General features: G+C 40.2%; 1 protein-coding gene across 5 annotated transcripts in view; it reads right to left on the minus strand.

Annotated features, from left to right (window-relative positions):
* The window catches only part of LOC139754224 (band 3 anion transport protein-like), a 475,361-nt gene that overhangs the window by 3,013 nt on the left and 452,030 nt on the right, over positions 1 to 20,318 (minus strand). For all 5 annotated transcript variants that reach the window (XM_071671517.1, XM_071671521.1, XM_071671516.1 and 2 more), the window contains 8 exons: positions 19,731 to 19,964; positions 19,341 to 19,489; positions 18,873 to 19,129; positions 15,137 to 15,320; positions 12,953 to 13,209; positions 4,160 to 4,374; positions 3,350 to 3,558; positions 36 to 209 (listed from right to left, as the gene is read on the minus strand). In XM_071671517.1, coding sequence (XP_071527618.1) covers positions 36 to 209; positions 3,350 to 3,558; positions 4,160 to 4,374; positions 12,953 to 13,209; positions 15,137 to 15,320; positions 18,873 to 19,129; positions 19,341 to 19,489; positions 19,731 to 19,964 — 1,679 coding nt within the window. The remainder of the gene's footprint in view (positions 1 to 35; positions 210 to 3,349; positions 3,559 to 4,159; positions 4,375 to 12,952; positions 13,210 to 15,136; positions 15,321 to 18,872; positions 19,130 to 19,340; positions 19,490 to 19,730; positions 19,965 to 20,318) is intronic.

Genomic DNA, 20,318 nt, shown 5'->3' on the forward strand with positions numbered 1-20,318 from the left:
ACCATGTCACAGTAGTCACGAATTTTAAAGCTTACCGCACTGAGTTCAGGGTTGCTGAATCCATAAGGAAGGAGGTAAAGTCTCATGGGAATGAGAAGCATAAGAACAAATGGGAAACAGAGAGCAGCTGGGGATTGCTTTACAATCCACAACACGACCAACATTAGGAACTGAATTCCTGTGAAGGCGTGCATCTTCCATGTGCGAACCTGCAAAATTTGAGGTGTTATATAAATCAATATTAATTTTTATAGAGAGAAACTGGTTGAGATTTGCTCTAACTCTTGACAATCTTTCAAAAAGAATACAATTTTCTTTTATTTTCATTTACACCATATTCTTAAACGAGCAAATAAGATATGCATCATTAAGAAGAGTAATGACTATATACTGTTTTCAGTAAAAAAAAAACATCAATTTCAAAATTCTGACAGGTCTCTCTCTATATCATATTCCATTCCACCAACCATACTTTATGTTATCTTTGACTAAATGATTGCTTTTTCTTAAAAATTTTGCAATAACTTGGAAAAGGGAATCGTTAAATAATGACATTTTTTATTTACTTAAATTTTCCAGAATTTCCATCACACCACTGCACACCTAGAGATTCTTTTTGTATTTATAAATACATTTGTAATGCACTGAAACCATAGTTCCCTTTCCACATCAAGGCCCCATACACCTTTCCATGGTTTACCCCAGGCGCTTCATATGTCCTGGTTCAATCCATTGACAGCAAGTTGACCCCAGTATACCACATCATTCCAATTCACTCTATTCCTGGCACGCCTTTCACCCTCTTGTATATTCAGGCCCCGATTGCCCAAAATCTTTTTCACTACATCCTTCCACCTCCAATTTGGGTCTCCTGTTTCTCCTTGTTCCCTCCACCTTTGACACATATACCCTCTTTGTCAATCTTTCCTCACTCATTCTCTCAATATAACCACACCATTTCAACACATCCTCTTCTGCTCTCTCAACCACACTCTTTTTATTTCCAAACATCTCTCTTACCCTTTCATTACTTACTCGATCAAACCACCTAACACCACATACTGTCCTCACATTTCATTTACAACACATCCACCCTCCTCTGTACAACCCTATCTATAGCTCATGCCTCACAACCATACAGCACTGTTGGAACTACTTCAAGCATACCCACTTTTGCTTTCCGAGATAAAGTCCTCTCCTTCCACACATTCTTCATTGCCAGTAGGGTGGAGGGACAAGTTAATTGGGACCTATCAATTCATACATAATACAATAATACCCTTTGACCATCTCTCTTATTCAATAAGAAAACTTCAGTATATCTCATTTTAAACTGGGTGTTCCCAACTAGTCTTTTTTTCAGCACATTACTCCACAAGTTCTCCAACATTTCTATTCATAACACTAAATACCCCACATGTACCAATTATACCCTCAACTGCCACATTACATACTTTCACATTTAAATCATTCACCACTAATACCTGGTCTTGTACACCAAAATTGCTGACACACTCAACTCAGCTTCTCCCAGAACACTAGCCAGGTGAATAAGCACCAATAACCACCCATCTCTTGCCATCCATTTACAGTTTTACCTACATCAATCTAGAATTTACTTCCTTACACTTTATCACACACTCCCACAACTGCATCAGGAACAGTGCTATCCCTTCTTTAGCTCTTGTAATTTCACCAACCCCTGACTTTACTCCTAAGACATCTCCAAACCATTCTTCCCCTTTACCCTTGAGCTTCATTTCACTCAGGGCCAGAACATTCACTTTCTTTCCTCAAACTTACTACCTAATTCTCCTCTTGGTTACAACTACACACATTCAGATGCCCCACTCTGAACCTTTGAGGAGGATGAGCATTCCCCACCTGGCTCCTTCTGTTTCCTCTTTTAGAAATTGAAATAAAAGAAGAGGGTTTCCAGCCTCCTACTCCCACTCCCTTTAGTTGCCTTCTATATGTGGGGAACATGGAGGTAGAACTTTCTCCTCTAACTCAGGGATTATTTCATACACAGTGAAAAATATCAAAAACGCTGCATAAAAATGTTTTATCAAGAAACTCAGTTGGAAGTTAATAGTATAAAAAATAAAAACTTAAATGAAAATCAAACTTCGTCATGACTGTCTGCTATATCCGAAGACATTTCTACCATTTGACTGTAAAGCTTACCCAACCAGACCTTTTCAACATCTTATCACTTTCAGTATCTTTTCCTGCTGGATCCTTGTAAGTTGTCACCATTATTTTGTTAAATGTTCCATATATTATTCCATTTGTTCAAAGTTTTCTAACTGTATTTCATTATGTTTTCTTCTGCCTATTTATAGATGTTTTCTTTTTGCCTTCACCTAATCCTATTATTCTACTATCTCTGGTGTCATCTGCAGACCACCTAAATGTACTATATGTTATCTCTCTGTCTTATATTATCAAAAATAAGACTTAAGCTTGTGTTCTTTGGGGAAATCCTAATAAAACATTATCAGATACAGTTCTTTAACCCAAAAGTTTGAAACTTTTGTTTTTTGAAATATGTTTACTCAACTTGCTTTGCCTTTACGTTGTTTCACACATTCCTCTCATGTTATTCTTTAATTTTTTTAACAAATGCTTTGAAAAAGCCTAGATAAAAAAGCATCCAGGCTCATTTCTTTTACAAGAATTCATGTATCCTGTTGTAGCGAGTTACTAAACTGAGTACAATAACAGTAACACATATTTTCCTAAAGCTCTCTTTGTTTATAAAAAATAGTTGGGTTCCATTTCATCAAAGAATTGAGTTTTCTGTGAGCTCGTCTACTGCTGTGACTATTATTTTCGTGTTTTTCACACACAACTGATTTATAATGATCAATTAGCCTCTTGCATTCTTTCTTGAGGTTACTCTCATACATTTCTTCAACTTAAAATGGTCCACTCTCTGATTATGATCTTTGCCAACATGGAAGCAAATAATACTTTTGGGCTTTCCCATGCTAATGAAAATGTTATCCATCATTCAAGCTTTGTTCTCTTTAATGTCATTCAGACTCCAGTACAAATATTTTGACTCTTCACAAAACACTCCTCTTGCACATATCATAGTATTTCTATATGACCTGGATGATATAAGTGATATCGTTTCTGGTACGTAAAAGACCATCAAGGCACTCTACAATGCCAATGTATTACTAAATCTGTGAAAACTTTGTTTGACAAAAAATGGCATACACACACTTCCTGTAACATCTACAATAACATTTTCAAGGTGAAGACACGAACCACAGTCACTGAAAAAAATGTACTTCCACTAATCATCATACTGATTCAGTATTTCCAATTAATTTCATACCTTTTTAACGTAGGGTAGATTGGGGTGATGCTTGACAGGCATGAGAATGAGAATCAGCCGGTCTAGGAACTGTATGCCAGCAGTAGAGGACACACCCATGTACAGGAAAATGCCAAACAGAACTGCCTTTGGCACCAAGTTAAGAGCAGGTGCCAAAAGTACTGACAATCCAATCATGAAAGATACTATGAAGGCACTCACTCGTTGCTCTGTTGGAAAAATTAACATTTGATTAACCTGTGGTTTTGCGTTGTCAATTCATACAAGGAAAAAATACTCTAATACTGGCATGTTCATCTTAAATTTGATGTTCTGAATATTAAATCAGGGAATCCTTTGTTGGAACTTTCTCAAGTGATACTGTTACTTAAGAGAACTATAAATATGAAGATGATTACAAATTTTTGTCAAAGTTTCTCCGGAGTGGTTTAGTTAATATTTGAATTAAATGCATACTACTCTCAAAACAGAACATTAAGAATATATGAGAAAAAATGATAGTTAACCTGGCAAAGTAAGGAAACCCAAGGATGTACAGGAAAAGAGAATTCAAAAAAATTTGTCAAATAAAACATCTGTACCATTAAAATTGCTCAAAAGAGACTGACACTGTTCAGAACACCAGAAGTGAGCAGTACTCTGGCTGCAACTATAGAAAAACTTGAAAGAAGGGCATATTTATGTATGTTTCTTCATGAAGTCTTATTACACTTCTTTAATAATGCCTCTAAAGCCAAAGAAGTCAAGATTGCTAATAATAAAGTTACAAGAGGAGCATGGTAAACAAGATACCAATTCCTAAATACATACCTTTAACACCAATAACCTTGGGGGATTCTCCAGGAGCATGAGTTGAGCTCATGACAGTAAGTGCTGATGTATGTGAAACAGTTCTTACACAAGCTGGTCCCATAAAAGGAGCACCAAAAAGTCCAGCTATGAAGTTGATGAAGCATGAGAGGACAAGATCCCAATGGAAACCAGATCCTTTCACCATGTTACGTTCTGGCTTGCTCAAAATTAGGCTGGCAATAGAAAAATTTCAATGAATAAAAGCAATATTTATTAATCACTTCACTTTAATTCAAAAGGTAGCATGAGAAAGTATGATATACTGGTACATAAATGATTCTAATAAGCTATATATATCTATTATTATCATTATTATTATTATAATTTGTCGCTGTCTCCTGCATTAGCGAGGTAGTGCAAGGAAACAGACGAAATAATGGCCTAACCCACCCACATACACATGTACATACATACACGTCCACACACGCACATATACATACCTATACATCTCAACATATACATATATATACACACACAGACATATACATATATACACATGTACATAATTCATACTGTCTGCCCTTATTCATTCCCATCGCCACCCCGCCACACATGAAATGACAATCCCATCCCCCTGCATGTGCGCAAGGTAGCACTAGGAAAGGACAACAAAGGCCACATTCGTTCACACTCAGTCTCTAGCTGTCATGTATAATGCACCGAAACCACAGTTCCCTTTCCACATCCAGGCCCCACAGAACTTTCCATGGTTTACCCCAGACGCTTCAGACGCCCTGGTTCAATCCACTGACAGCACGTCGACCCCGGTATACCACATCGTTCCAATTCACTCTATTCCTTGCACGCCTTTCACCCTCCTGCATGTTCAGGCCCTGATCACTCAAAATCTTTTTCACTGCATCTTTCCACCTCCAATTTGGTGTCCCAGTTCTCGTTCCCTCCACATCTGACACATATATCCTCTTATTTATATATATATATATATATATATATATATATATATATATATATATATATATATATATATATATATGTATGTATGTATGTATGACTCATGGTGAGGTGCCTGAGGATTGGCGGAATGCGTGCATAGTGCCATTGTACAAAGGCAAAGGGGATAAGAGTGAGTGCTCAAATTACAGAGGTATAAGTTTGTTGAGTATTCCTGGTAAATTATATGGGAGGGTATTGATTGAGAGGGTGAAGGCATGTACAGAGCATCAGATTGGGGAAGAGCAGTGCGGTTTCAGAAGTGGTAGAGGATGTGTGGATCAGGTGTTTGCTTTGAAGAATGTATGTGAGAAATACTTAGAAAAGCAAATGGATTTGTATGTAGCATTTATGGATCTGGAGAAGGCATATGATAGAGTTGATAGAGATGCTCTGTGGAAGGTATTAAGAATATATGGTGTGGGAGGCAAGTTGTTAGAAGCAGTGAAAAGTTTTTATCGAGGATGTAAGGCATGTGTACGTGTAGGAAGAGAGGAAAGTGATTGGTTCTCAGTGAATGTAGGTTTGCGGCAGGGGTGTGTGATGTCTCCATGGTTGTTTAATTTGTTTATGGATGGGGTTGTAAGGGAGGTAAATGCAAGAGTCCTGGAAAGAGGGGCAAGTGTGAAGTCTGTTGGGGATGAGAGAGCTTGGGAAGTGAGTCAGTTGTTGTTCGCTGATGATACAGCGCTGGTGGCTGATTCATGTGAGAAACTGCAGAAGCTGGTGACTGAGTTTGGTAAAGTGTGTGGAAGAAGAAAGTTGAGAGTAAATGTGAATAAGAGCAAGGTTATTAGGTACAGTAGGGGTGAGGGTCAAGTCAATTGGGAGGTGAGTTTGAATGGAGAAAAACTGGAGGAAGTGAAGTGTTTTAGATATCTGGGAGTGGATCTGTCAGCGGATGGAACCATGGAAGCGGAAGTGGATCATAGGGTGGGGGAGGGGGCGAAAATTTTGGGAGCCTTGAAAAATGTGTGGAAGTCGAGAACATTATCTCGGAAAGCAAAAATGGGTATGTTTGAGGGAATAGTGGTTCCAACAATGTTGTATGGTTGCGAGGCGTGGGCTATGGATAGAGATGTGCGCAGGAGGATGGATGTGCTGGAAATGAGATGTTTGAGGACAATGTGTGGTGTGAGGTGGTTTGATCGAGTAAGTAACGTAAGGGTAAGAGAGATGTGTGGAAATAAAAAGAGCGTGGTTGAGAGAGCAGAAGAGGGTGTTTTGAAATGGTTTGGGCACATGGAGAGAATGAGTGAGGAGAGATTGACCAAGAGGATATATGTGTCGGAGGTGGAGGGAACGAGGAGAAGAGGGAGACCAAATTGGAGGTGGAAAGATGGAGTGAAAAAGATTTTGTGTGATCGGGGCCTGAACATGCAGGAGGGTGAAAGGAGGGCAAGAAATAGAGTGAATTGGAGTCATGTGGTATACAGGGGTTGACGTGCTGTCAGTGGATTGAAGCAAGGCATGTGAAGCGTCTGGGGTAAACCATGGAAAGCTGTGTAGGTATGTATATTTGCGTGTGTGGACGTGTGTATGTACATGTGTATGGGGGGGGGGGGTTGGGCCATTTCTTTCGTCTGTTTCCTTGCGCTACCTCGCAAACGCGGGAGACAGCGACAAAGTATAAAAAAAAAAAAAAAAATATATATATATATATTCTTTTCTTTCTTTCAAACTATTTGCCATTTCCCGCATTAGCGAGGTAGCGTTAAGAACAGAGGACTGGGCCTTTGAGGGAATACCCTCACCTGGCCCAATTCTCTGTTCCTTCTTTTAGAAGATTAAAAAAAAACGAGAGGGGAGGATTTCCAGCCCCCCGCTCCCTCCCCTTTTAGTCGCCTTCTACGACACGCAGGGAATACGTGGGAAGTATTCTTTCTCCCCTATCCCCAGGTATAATATATATATATATATGTACTTATATATATATATATATATATATATATATATATATATATTTTTTTTTTTTTTTTGCCGCTGTCTCCCGCGTTTGCGAGGTAGCGCAAGGAAACAGACGAAAGAAATGGCCCAACCCACCCCCATACACATGTATATACATATGTCCACACACGCAAATATACATACCTACACAGCTTTCCATGGTTTACCCCAGACGCTTCACATGCCCCAATTCAATCCACTGACAGCACGTCAACCCCGGTATACCACATCGCTCCAATTCACTCTATTCCTTGCCCTCCTTTCACCCTCCTGCATGTTCAGGCCCCAATCACACAAAATCTTTTTCACTCCATCTTTCCACCTCCAATTTGGTCTCCCTCTTCTTCTCGTTCCCTCCACCTCCGACACATATATCCTCTTGGTCAATCTTTCCATATATATAGATAGATATTCTTTCTTTCATACTATTCGCCATTTCCCGCGTCAGCGAGGTAGCGTTAAGAACAGAGGACTGGGCCTCTGAGGAAACATCCTCATCCAGCCCCCTTCTCTGTTCCTTCCTTTGGAAAAAAAGAAAAAAAAAAAAAAAAAGAGAGGGGAGGATTTCCAGCCTCCCGCTCCCTTCCCTTTTAGTCGCCTCCTACGACACGCAGGGAATACGTGGGAAGTATTCTTTCTCCCCTATCCCCAGGGAATAGATATATGTATACATATACAGGGAATAGATATATGTATACATATTTTTTTTCCATACATACTCGCCATTTCCTGTATGAGCGAGGTAGTGTCAAGACAGATGACAGAGCCTTAGCAGGAAAAATTCTCACTTGGCTCCTTGCTCTGTTCCTTCAATTGGAAATTAATACAGGAAGGGAGGACTTCCAGGCACTCATTCCTGCCCCCCCCCCTAGTCATCTTCTATGAAATGCATGGAATATGTGAGCAGTATTTGTTCTTCGTTATTCCCAGGGATATATGGGGTAAACCACGTAAACGTCTGTGAGGCCTGGATGTGGACAGGGAGCTATGGTTTCGGTGCATTACACATAATAGCTAGAGAGTGTGTGAACGATAGTGGCCTTTTTCGTCTGTTTTCCTGGCGCTACCTTGATGAAGCAGGGGGTAGCGATGCTTTTTATTGTGGGACAGGGTAGTGATAGGAATGGATAAAGGCAAGTAGGAATATGTACATGTGTACATATGTGTATATGTATATGTGTATATGTATGGTATGTGCATGTATAGCGTTGAAGAATGTGTGGAAGGTGAAAACATTATCTCGGAGAGCAAAAATGGATATGTTTGAAGGAATAGTGGTTCCAACAATGTTATATGGTTGCGAGGCATGGGCTGCAGATGAGCTGAAGAGGTGCTGGAAATGAAACGTTTGAGGACAATATGTGGTGTGAGGTGGTATGATTAAGTAATGAAAGGGTTAGAGAGATGTATGGTAATAAAAAGAGCATGATTGAGAAAGCAGAAGAGGGTGTATTGAAATGGTTAGGATATATGGATAGAATGAGAGAGGAAATATTGACAAAGATGATATATGTGTCAGAGGTAGAGGGAACAAGAAGAAGCAGGAGACCAAATTGGAGGTGGAAGGATGGAGTGAAAAAGATTTTGAGCAATCGGGGCCTGAATATGCAGGAGGGTGAAAGGCGTGCAAGGAATAGAGTGAATTGGAACGATGTGGTGTACCGGGTTGAATGTGCTGTCAATGGATTGAACCAGGGCATGTGAAGTGTCTGGGGTAAACCATGGAAATATACATATGGTTTACAGTTGGACTGGCAAGGGCAGTAAATACAAGGGTCTTGGACAGGGGCAGGTATGCAGTTTCCAGAGAAAGAGCAGGGCTCAAGTCATGAGTCAGATGTTATATACTGGTGACATGGCACTAGCATCAGATGTGAGTAAGAATCTGCAGAAGTTGGTGTTTGTTTATGGGAGAGTGTGAAAGGAAAAGGCTGAAAGTTAATGTAAATAAATATAATGAAATAGGCTAGTATAAGTGAGTTTGAATGGAGAAAGCTTGGAGTGGACATGACAGTGAATTTAACCATGGAGGCTGAAGTGAATCACATTGTGGGCAAGAGTGCTCAGGTTCTAGAAGCAATGAGGAATCATTGAAGAGAGAGGTCACACTACCTAGGTCAAAAATGGGTATGTTTGAAGTCTCACTGATGTAATCTGGATGTGAGGCTTGGGCTATAGATGAGAATATATGGAAGAGGGTGAATGTGTTATTAATGAAATGTCTGCAGATAATACATGGTGTGAGGAGGTGTGGTAATAAGGATAGTGTGGTTGAGAAAGCCAAAGAGGGTGTGCTGAAATGGACTGGACATAAGGAGAGAATGAGTGAGGAAATGTTGAGAAAGACAATGTATGTGTCACAAGTGAAAGGGACAAGGAGAAGCGGTAGACCTTACTGGAGATGGAAGGATGGAGTGAACAAAATTTTGAGTGCTCAGGGCCTCTGAGCAGCCTGGAGGGTGAAAGACATGCTTATGACAGGGTGAACTGGAACAATGTGGTATATAGGGGGTAATGTGCTGTCAATCAACTGAGTCAGGGCATGTGAAGCAAGTAGGGGAACCATGGAAAGGTCTGTGGGGCCTGTATGTGGATAGTCTGTAATTTGAGTGAATTACACACAAGAAATTGGATGTGGACAAATGAGGCCTTTGCTTCAAATGTTCCTGGTGCGACCATGCTAATCTGGGAAATGGCAAACAAGTTTAATAAAATAATATCTTTGAGACTTGTTTGCCATTCCCTGCATTAATGAGGTAGCACCAGGAAAAGATGAAGAAAAGGCCTCATTCACTCGCATCCAATCTCTAGCTGTCATGTGTAATGCGCTGAAACTATGAAAGCTATGCCCTGGTTAAGGAGATATATGTATATTTACATAATATAATATACATAAGTATATTATAGATATAATATAGATATACATAAGTATACGTATGTAAGTAGGAGAGATGGCCAGAGAGCGTTATTGGATTACGTGTTAATTGACAGGCGCGCGAAAGAGAGACTTTTGGATGTTAATGTGCTGAGAGGTGCAACTGGAGTGATGTCTGATCATTATCTTGTGGAGGCTAAGGTGAAGATTTGTATGGGTTTTCAGAAAAGAAGTGTGAATGTTGGGGTGAAGAGGGTGGTGAGAGTAAGTGAGCTTGGGAAGGAGACTTGTGTGAGGAAGTACCAGGAGAGACTGAGTACAGAATGGAAAAAGGTGAGAACAATGGAAGTAAGGGGAGTGGGGGAGGAATGGGATATATTTAGGGAATCAGTGATGGATTGCGCAAAAGATGCTTGTGGCATGAGAAGAGTGGGAGGTGGGTTGATTAGAAAGGGTAGTGAGTGGTGGGATGAAGAAGTAAGATTATTAGTGAAAGAGAAGAGAGAGGCATTTGGACGATTTTTGCAGGGAAAAAATGCAATTGAGTGGGAGATGTATAAAAGAAAGAGACAGGAGGTCAAGGGAAAGGTGCAAGAGGTGAAAAAGAGGGCAAATGAGAGTTGGGGTGAGAGAGTGTCATTAAATTTTAGGGAGAATAAAAAGAGGTTCTGGAAGGAGGTAAATAAAGTGCGTAAGACAAGGGAGCAAATGGGAACTTCAGTGAAGGGCGCAAATGGGGAGGTGATAACAAGTAGTGGTGATGTGAGAAGGAGATGGAGTGAGTATTTTGAAGGTTTGTTGAATGTGTTTGATGATAGAGTGGCAGATATAGGGTGTTTTGGTCAAGGTGGTGTGCAAAGTGAGAGGGTTACGGAAAATGATTTGGTAAACAGAGAAGAGGTAGTAAAAGCTTTGTGGAAGATGAAAGCCGGCAAGGCAGCAGGTTTGGATGGTATTGAAGTGGAATTTATTAAAAAAGTGGGTGACTGTATTGTTGACTGGCTGGTAAGGTTATTTAATGTATGTATGACTCATGGTGAGGTGCCTGAGGATTGGCGGAATGTGTGCATAGTGCCATTGTACAAAGGCAAAGGGGATAAGAGTGAGTGCTCAAATTACAGAGGTATAAATTTGTTGAGTATTCCTGGTAAATTATATGGGAGGGTATTTATTGAGAGGGTGAAGGCATGTACAGAGCATCAGATTGGGGAAGAGCAGTGTGGTTTCAGAAGTGGTAGAGGATGTGTGGATCAGGTGTTTGCTTTGAAGAATGTATGTGAGAAATACTTAGAAAAGCAAATGGATTTGTATGTAGCATTTATGGATCTGGAGAAGGCATATGATAGAGTTGATAGAGATGCTCTGTGGAAGGTATTAAGAATATATGGTGTGGGAGGAAAGTTGTTAGAAGCAGTGAAAAGTTTTTATCGAGGATGTAAGGCATGTGTACGTGTAGGAAGAGAGGAAAGTGATTGGTTCTCAGTGAATGTAGGTTTGCGGCAGGGGTGTGTGATGTCTCCATGGTTGTTTAATTTGTTTATGGATGGGGTTGTTAGGGAGGTGAATGCAAGAGTTTTGGAAAGAGGGGCAAGTATGAAGTCTGTTGTGGATGAGAGAGCTTGGGAAGTGAGTCAGTTGTTGTTCGCTGATGATACAGCGCTGGTGGCTGATTCATGTGAGAAACTGCAGAAGCTGGTGACTGAGTTTGGTAAAGTGTGTGAAAGAAGAAAGTTAAGAGTAAATGTGAATAAGAGCAAGGTTATTAGGTACAGTAGGGTTGAGGGTCAAGTCAATTGGGAGGTAAGTTTGAATGGAGAAAAACTGGAGGAAGTAAAGTGTTTTAGATATCTGGGAGTGGATCTGGAAGCGGATGGAACCATGGAAGCGGAAGTGAATCATAGGGTGGGGGAGGGGGTGAAAATCCTGGGAGCCTTGAAGAATGTGTGGAAGTCGAGAACATTATCTCGGAAAGCAAAAATGGGTATGTTTGAAGGAATAGTGGTTCCAACAATGTTGTATGGTTGCGAGGCGTGGGCTATGGATAGAGTTGTGCGCAGGAGGGTGTATGTGCTGGAAATGAGATGTTTGAGGACAATGTGTGGTGTGAGGTGGTTTGATCGAGTAAGTAATGTAAGGGTAAGAGAGATGTGTGGAAATAAAAAGAGCGTGGTTGAGAGAGCAGAAGAGGGTGTTTTGAAATGGTTTGGGCACATGGAGAGAATGAGTGAGGAAAGATTGACCAAGAGGATATATGAGTTGGAGGTGGAGGGAACGAAGAGAAGTGGGAGACCAAATTGGAGGTGGAAAGATGGAGTGAAAAAGATTTTGTGTGATCGGGGCCTGAACATGCAGAAGGGTGAAAGGCGGGCAAGGAATAGAGTGAATTGGATCGATGTGGTATACCGGGGTTGACGTGCTGTCAGTGGATTGAATCAGGGCATGTGAAGCGTCTGGGGTAAACCATGGAAAGTTGTGTGGGGCCTGGATGTGGAAAGGGAGCTGTAGTTTCGGTCATTATTGTGTGACAGCTGGAGAGTGAGTGTGAACGAATGGGGCCTTTGTTGTCTTTTCCTAGTGCTACCTCGCACACATGAGGGGGGAGGGGGATGGTATTCCATGTGTGGCGAGGTGGCGATGGGAATGAATAGGGGCAGACAGTGTGAATTGTGTGCATGGGTATATATATGTATGTGTCTGTGTGTGTATATATATGTGTACATTGAGATGTATAGGTATGTATATTTTGCATGTGTGGGCGTGTGTGTGTGTACATTGTGTATGGGGGTGGGTTGTGCCATTTCTTTCGTCTGTTTCCTTGCGCTACCTCGCAAACGCGGGAGACAGCGACAAAGCAAAATAAATATACATATACATAATATAAATGAAAATTCAGTCAATTAGAAAAGGTTCTGTGTTCTGTATTTCAAATTTTCTTGGGAATTTGGCATCATTAAACCTCAATAGATAACCTAACTTACTGGCAGATATTTTCCTCAAGGAAGACGAGGAAGAAAAGGAGTAGAGATGCTGGTGCAGCAATGAACATACACCACACAGGAAGAGGTGTAACCACACCTAGAGGGTTAATCAGCCAGCCACGGACTTCAGGATTGGAAGGCTGGATACCATTTGGCATAGTAAGCTTGTCAGTGAAGGTATCACGGATCAGGTAATCCAGCAAAACCATTAGAATGATTGAAATTGGAACACCAAAATCTCCTAGAGCACGTCGTACCTGTTGAATAAAGCAAATATAATAGATATATATCAAACATTTAAGTGAGAGATTAAAAGACAGAAATAATGCCATGACTATGTAAAATCCTACATTAAACATTAACTGAAAGATTAAATGAGAAATAACGCCACCAATATAGAAGAAAGAATGGCCCAACCCACCCACATACACATGTATATACATAAACGCCCACACACACACACATATACATACCTATACATTTCAACGTATACATACACAGACATATACATATATACATATGTACATATTCATACATGCTGCCTTCATCCATTCCCACCATCACTCCACCACACATGAAATGGCATCCCCCTCCCCCCAGGTGTGCGAGGTAGTGCTATGAAAAGACAACAAAGGCCACATTCATTCACACTCGGCCTCTAGCTGTCATGTGCAATGCACTGAAACCACAGCTCCCTTTCCACATCCAGGTCCCAAAACACTTTCCATGGTTTACCCCAGACGCTTCACAAGCCCTCATTCAATCTACTGACAAAACGTCAACCCTGGTATACCACATCGTTCCAATTCACTCTTATTTCTTGCACGCCTTTCACCCTCCTGCATGTTCAGGCCCTATTCGCTCAAAATCTATTTCACTCCATCCTTCCACCTCCAATTTAGTCACCTACTTCTCCTCGTTCCCTCCACCTCTGACATATGTATCCTCTTTGTCAATCTTTCCTCACTCATTCTCTCCATGTGATCAAACCATTTCAATACACCCTCTTCTGCTCTCTCAACCACACTCTTTTTATTACCACACATCGCTCTTACCCTTTCATTACTTAATCAAACCATCTCACTCCACATATTGTCCTCAAACATCTCATTTCCAATACATACACCCTTCTCTACACAACTCTATCTATAGCCCATGCCTCACAACCATAAAACATTGTTGGAACCACTATTCCTTCAAACATAACCATTTTTGCTCTCCAAGATAACGTTCTCGCCTTCCACACATTCTTCAACGCTCCCAGAACCTTTGCCCACTCTCCCACCCTGTGACTCACTTCCGCTTCCATGGTTCCATCCGCTGCCAAATCCACTCCCAGATATCTAAAACAATTCACTTCCTCCAGTTTTTCTCCACTCAAACTTACCTCCTAATTGACTTGTCCCTCAACCCTACTGAACCTAATAACCTTGCTCTTATTCACATTCACTCTCAGCTTTCTTCTTTCACATACTTTACCAAACTCAGTCTCCAACTTCTGCAGTTTCTCACCCGAATCAGCCACCAGCGCTGTATCACCAGTAAACAACAACTGACTCACTTTCCAAGCCCTCTCATCCCAAACAGACTGCATACTTGCCCCTCTCTCCAAAACTCTTGCATTCACCTCCCTAACAACCCCATCCATAAACAAATTAAACAACCATGGAGACATCACAGACCCCTGCCACAAATCAACATTCACTGGGAGACAACCGCTTTCCTCTCTTCCTACTCGCAAACATGCCTTACATCCTTGATAAAAACTTTTCACTGCTTCTAGCAACTTACCTCCCCACCATGTACTCTTAATGCCTTCCACAGAGCATCTCTATCGACTCTATCATATGTCTTCTCTAGATCCATAAATGCTACATGCAAATCCATCTGTTTTTCCAAGTATTTCTCACATACATTCTTCAAAGCAAACACCTGATCCACACATCCTCTACCACAGCGCTGTTTGCTTTTCAAAGGGTGGATGACCAAGCAATATTCAAGTTACTCAAGTTTGGGGATGCATACAGTTAAAACAACTTGCAAACTGAATTTTAGTCAATATCTATGATTATCAGTACAGTAATATGACCTGCTCATTACCCATATGGAGATATTACAGTAGTATCTTTTGTATGCTTTAAAACATCTAAGGGTGAAAAAGCAGTTTAGACTTAGGAAACTTACACTTCTTCCAAGGTATTTTGAGTTACGGAAGTGCTTCAGCTTGAAGGCAATGATGAAAGTTCCAAGCATGAGAATCATGGAGAGAAGAGCAGTGTTTGGCTGGGCAGGTTCTACAACTTCAACATCATCTCCATCAGCATTGGTTCCATTGAACAAAGTTCCATTGATGATCATGCCATTGACACTAAATAAAGGAAAATTTTGTAAACTATTAGTGCTACCACACAAGATCTATGCACAGAAAGAGACTAATACTAAAACTTTATAAATCAATTCGAAGTGATCATAAGAAGAATGTAATTATTTACCCTCAGCTGCCCTTAGGTCAGCTGTTATGGTAAAAAAGCATGTGCTTCCTCTTATTATGGCCAGTCATACTAGATTTGTTTAATTGTCACACATTTCAAATTCAGTACAATCCTTTGAAGATTAATATTTCCCCTTTCATTTTCTCCTAACTTTTTCTGTTTCGCTAATGCTAATAATGCTTTTTTATTTCTTGGTATTTCTAATATGGTAATCCTTACTTCTTTCACTTATGACTGCTTACATACTTTAGGCTAACAGTGTAACTTGGGAGGGAAGAAATTTACAATCTCATGCATGACACTACATGCCATGTCTGGAACTCACAATACCCTCCCCATAAAACATGTATTCTCATCAAACCCACACATATCTGGAAAACTATATGGGAGGGCACTGATTGAGAGGTAGAAGGTATGTACAGAACATCAGATTGGGAAAGAGAAGTGTTCTTTCAGAAGTGGTAGAGGATGTGTGGATTAGGTGTTTACTTTGAAGAGCATGTGTGTGTGAGGAATACTTAGAAAAACAGATGGATTTTATGGGGCATTTATTGACATGGAGAAAGCATATGACATATGACGTTTTAAGGAAGGATTAAAGAATATATGATGTGGGAGATGAGCTGATAGCAGTGGTGAGAAGTTTTGATCAAGGGTGAAAGGCATGTGTACAAGTAGGAAGAGGGGTCAGTGATTGGTTACCAATGAAGGTAGGTCTGCAGCAGGCGTGTGTGATGTCACCATGGTTGTTTAATTTGTTTATAGATGTGGTGGTGAGGAAGGTAAATGCAAAAGTTTTGGAGAGATAGGGGGTAATTATGCAGTCTGTTGGGGATGAGAGGGCCAGGGAAGTGAGTTAGTTGTTGTTAACCACTGATACAGCACTGGTGGCTGATTTGAGTGAGAAACTACAGAAGTTGGTAACAGAGTTTGGAAAAGTGTGTGAAAGGAGAATGCTGAGAGTAAATGTGAATAACAGCAAGGTTATTAGGTTCAGCAGGGTTGAGGGACAAATTTGTTGGGATGTAAGGTTGAATGGAGAAAAATTGGATGAACTGAAGTGTTTTAGATATCTGGGAGTGGACTTGGCAGCAAACAGAACCATGGAAGTGGAAGTGAGTCATAGGGTGGGGGAGGGGACGAAGGTTCTGGGAGCAATGAAGAGCTTACGGAAAGAGCGAACATTATCTCGGAGCAAAAATGGGCATGTACAAAGGAACGGTAGTTCCAACATTGTTATATGGTTGCGAGGCATGGGCTATAGATAGGGTTGTGTGGAGGACGGTGGATGTGTTGTAAATAAAATATATGAAGACAATATGTGGTGTGAGGTGGTTTGATTAAGTAATGAAAGGGTAGGAGAAAGTGTGGTTATAAAAAGAGTGTGCTTGAGAAAGCAGAAGAGGGTGTGCTGAAATGGTTTGGACATATGGATAGAATGAGTAAAGGTTGACAAAGAGAATATGTGTGTTAGATGTGGAAGGAACAAGGAGAAGTGGGAGACAAACTGTAGGCGGAAGGATGGCATGAAAAAGATTTTGAGCACCTACGGCCTGAAAATGCACAAGGGTGAAAGGCATGCACAGAATAGAGTGAACTGAAACAATGTGGTATACCATGGTCAACATGCTGTCAATGGACAGCAACATAATACCAATCCTATAACACTTTAAACCGTCCAATTCCCCCTCTACTGCCCTACACTACCTCAATCCTCAGTATCCAAACTCTGAAAAAATGACCCACCACAGAATCGATGAAAACACACCACTCTTACCCACTCAGCATGGCTTCAGACCCACACTAGACTAACATAACAAGTCCTGGATGGATTCTACCATACACAACCCCAATCCTGCTCAGTACTAGTGACAAAAGAGAAACAAAGCATTTGACATTGTCCCATGAAATCCCCTAACACAAAAATTACTTGACACCACCTTCCACAACGACAAAAAGTGGCTGATCAATTTCACAGCCAGCCAACATGCCTGAGTAATTCACAGCGGCTGCAACTTGAAAACATTAAATCCTACGATGAGTTCCCAAGGAGCAGTTCTTTCTCTAGCTCTCTTCAATCCCTTCCTATATGACATCCAATTACCTCAGAGCCAACCAACAGATAACCTCCTAATCATATCACAAGACTTAGACACTACAATAGCAACATTAACCATACAGTACTACATTTACACAACTGGAACAATGGTTCACCTACAACAGAATGTCAGCATCTAAGCTGAAATCTTCAATCACTCTTTTAACCCCAGATGGACATGAATCCAGCTCACACCCTCCAGTCACCTTGAATGAACAATCACTCCCTCTAAACAAAACAATGACCATTCTAGGAATCATACATAACATACGTGACATTCGCCTCACTTCCCAAAAATGTCAACAAACGTAATGCCCTTAGAATACCAAATAGCAACAGATCTGGAAAAAAATCTACAATAATTCATCAATTCCATTTAAAACTGTGTCTCACTCATCTGCTCTTACATCCTCTCAAAAGTAAATCTAACAAAGTTGCAGAGAACATAAAAAAGTGCGCTCAGAACAATCATTGGCTGACAAACATCAACAAATGCCCAACGTCTTCACAATGAAACAAAGAACTTCCTAACACAGTCCCATCTCAACATGCTCAGCACTTAACATCATGCAATAGCACCAGACCACTCCCACCCTAACTACTCTCTAACTAACATCCAACCCTAAGGTGAAATTAAAAGCTTACTCTTGCCTCATATTTCAGTAACCTCAACTCACTGATCACTCCACCCCTAACATGCAAAGCAACGATAAAACATATATACATTAAAATAACCCAGCAAGTACTAAACAACCAACCTCCTAACTCAGTCTTAAACTCCAACTTGCCAGATATACACTCACCAGAAACCACACTCCCCACCCAAACAAGAATCACACTCTCCTGTAAATGTTCAGGACATCACCCAGTCACTCATTTCTTCATATGAAAAATCATTTAACCCTCCTCCTTATATCTACTCATCAACAACCCATACTGCAAATCTAACTCTAAGAGCATTCTTGTCATTCAAATTTTTTTCTTGTATATGTCATTTTTTCACTTCCTCCAAACCTTCCAAATACATAAATAATTTTCTTCATCTCTTCCTGTTCCCTTTCATTAACCTTTACAAATTTCATTTAAGACCCAGCCTTGATGTGGACTTTTTTCCATGACTAAAGCTTCCAACATAAAGAAAAACAAATGACATTTGCCATTAACCATCCTTATGTTATCTGAGAAAGCAATGACTTGGTTCTAACAAATTATCCTTTTTTATGAAGAGAAATTCAACAACCTTAAAAGCCTTATGATTTAAAATCTTAGCATGTTTTCGTATGAAAAAATTTATCTTATCATTATATAAAGATGCCAAATATAAACTCACATTTCAGAATGGTTCCCATCAACAAAAGTATATTTTTCTTGCAGAGGATGCTGCTGGAAAATGGCTGCTAACTTCACAAAAGATTCATAGATGAAAATAAGGCAAACCAATGTTGAGAAAATCTCTTCTGTGAACCGTGTTATTTTCTTGACAATAGCAACGGCTTCAAATGCAGCAACCAAAAGTGCAAAAACTGTCATCCACAAGCCAATCCACACTCTTATGGACAAGAAGTCAAGGTCATAAACCTGGGCAAACTGGAGATAGAAATATTATTTAGCATTTACTACAACACAATAAAACAAATATATTAATCATAAAAACTGGTAATCACTATTGTTTATCACTATCTCATTATTCTAACTTAGTGACACACTATATATAATGCAACAAATTTATTACTGTTCGTATAAATCTTATATACCAGTACAATACTATAGTAAACATGTTCATACAAAGGAAATTTACCTGGTATAGACTCATGTCAAAGATCATTAAAGGGCCTGTTGCACCAACAATAAGTAATGGTTGAGCAGCAAACACAGCAAAGATGAGACCATTCACAGCAGAAATAAGAAGACACTCACCAACACCAACGTAGTTATCCATCTTGTCACCTGAATTAAAGTTCTGTTACCTTTTGTATATGATTCAAAACAAATGGTGAAGCTTAAGGTTACAAAATTTTTGTACTTGCTAAAAAAAAGACAGCTTCAGAGGTGGAAAACATAAACATTTACATCCTAATATACATTACAATTTCATTAGTATACAATAAGAATTTTTCTGAGAGTCAAACTAGAGGAGTAATATGCAATTATGGCAATACAAAGAACATGGAGTCGAGGTTTATCTTACCATACATGCCACCAAAAGTGATGGAGGCTGAGAGGGCAGCAAAGAAAATAAAAATGGCTGCTGATATCACTTGGCCATCAACACCATCCTTTATATCAGATAGGTAACATGAATAACGGATCTTGATGTCCTGAATTAAACCGTAAAATGGTTTTCCTGTACGTGTTAAGGGATCTCGTGGTGGAGGTTTCCGGTCACCACCATCACCATCCCCTGCAGATACTGGTGGCATTGCTGAAAAAGATGAACATGAGTTCAAAATCTAAAAAAAGAAGATTAATAACTAGGTACAAATACTTGTATGTACTCTTGTAAAATGCCTAGCAATATAGAGTAAACCCACTCTGCTTTATCTAGGATCATTAAAAGTGATTTTGCTATTATGCAAGGAACCTACTTCAATCAGTCCCTCCTTTTCCCAGGTAAAAATTTGCTATTACGTAGGTCTGTGTGGGAGAAAGTGTGCCAAACCTCTGTGATAGATAGTAGGTCGAGTAAGCATGGGTCCTTGAAGGAGCACATCACATTCCCACCAGTGGGTCAGTCTAGCAGTTAACAGCATTGTGTGCAGATCTGTGTCACCTGTGT

This window comes from Panulirus ornatus, chromosome 16, assembly GCF_036320965.1.
Source record: "Panulirus ornatus isolate Po-2019 chromosome 16, ASM3632096v1, whole genome shotgun sequence".
In the NCBI taxonomy this organism is placed as follows: Eukaryota; Metazoa; Arthropoda; class Malacostraca; order Decapoda; family Palinuridae; genus Panulirus; species Panulirus ornatus.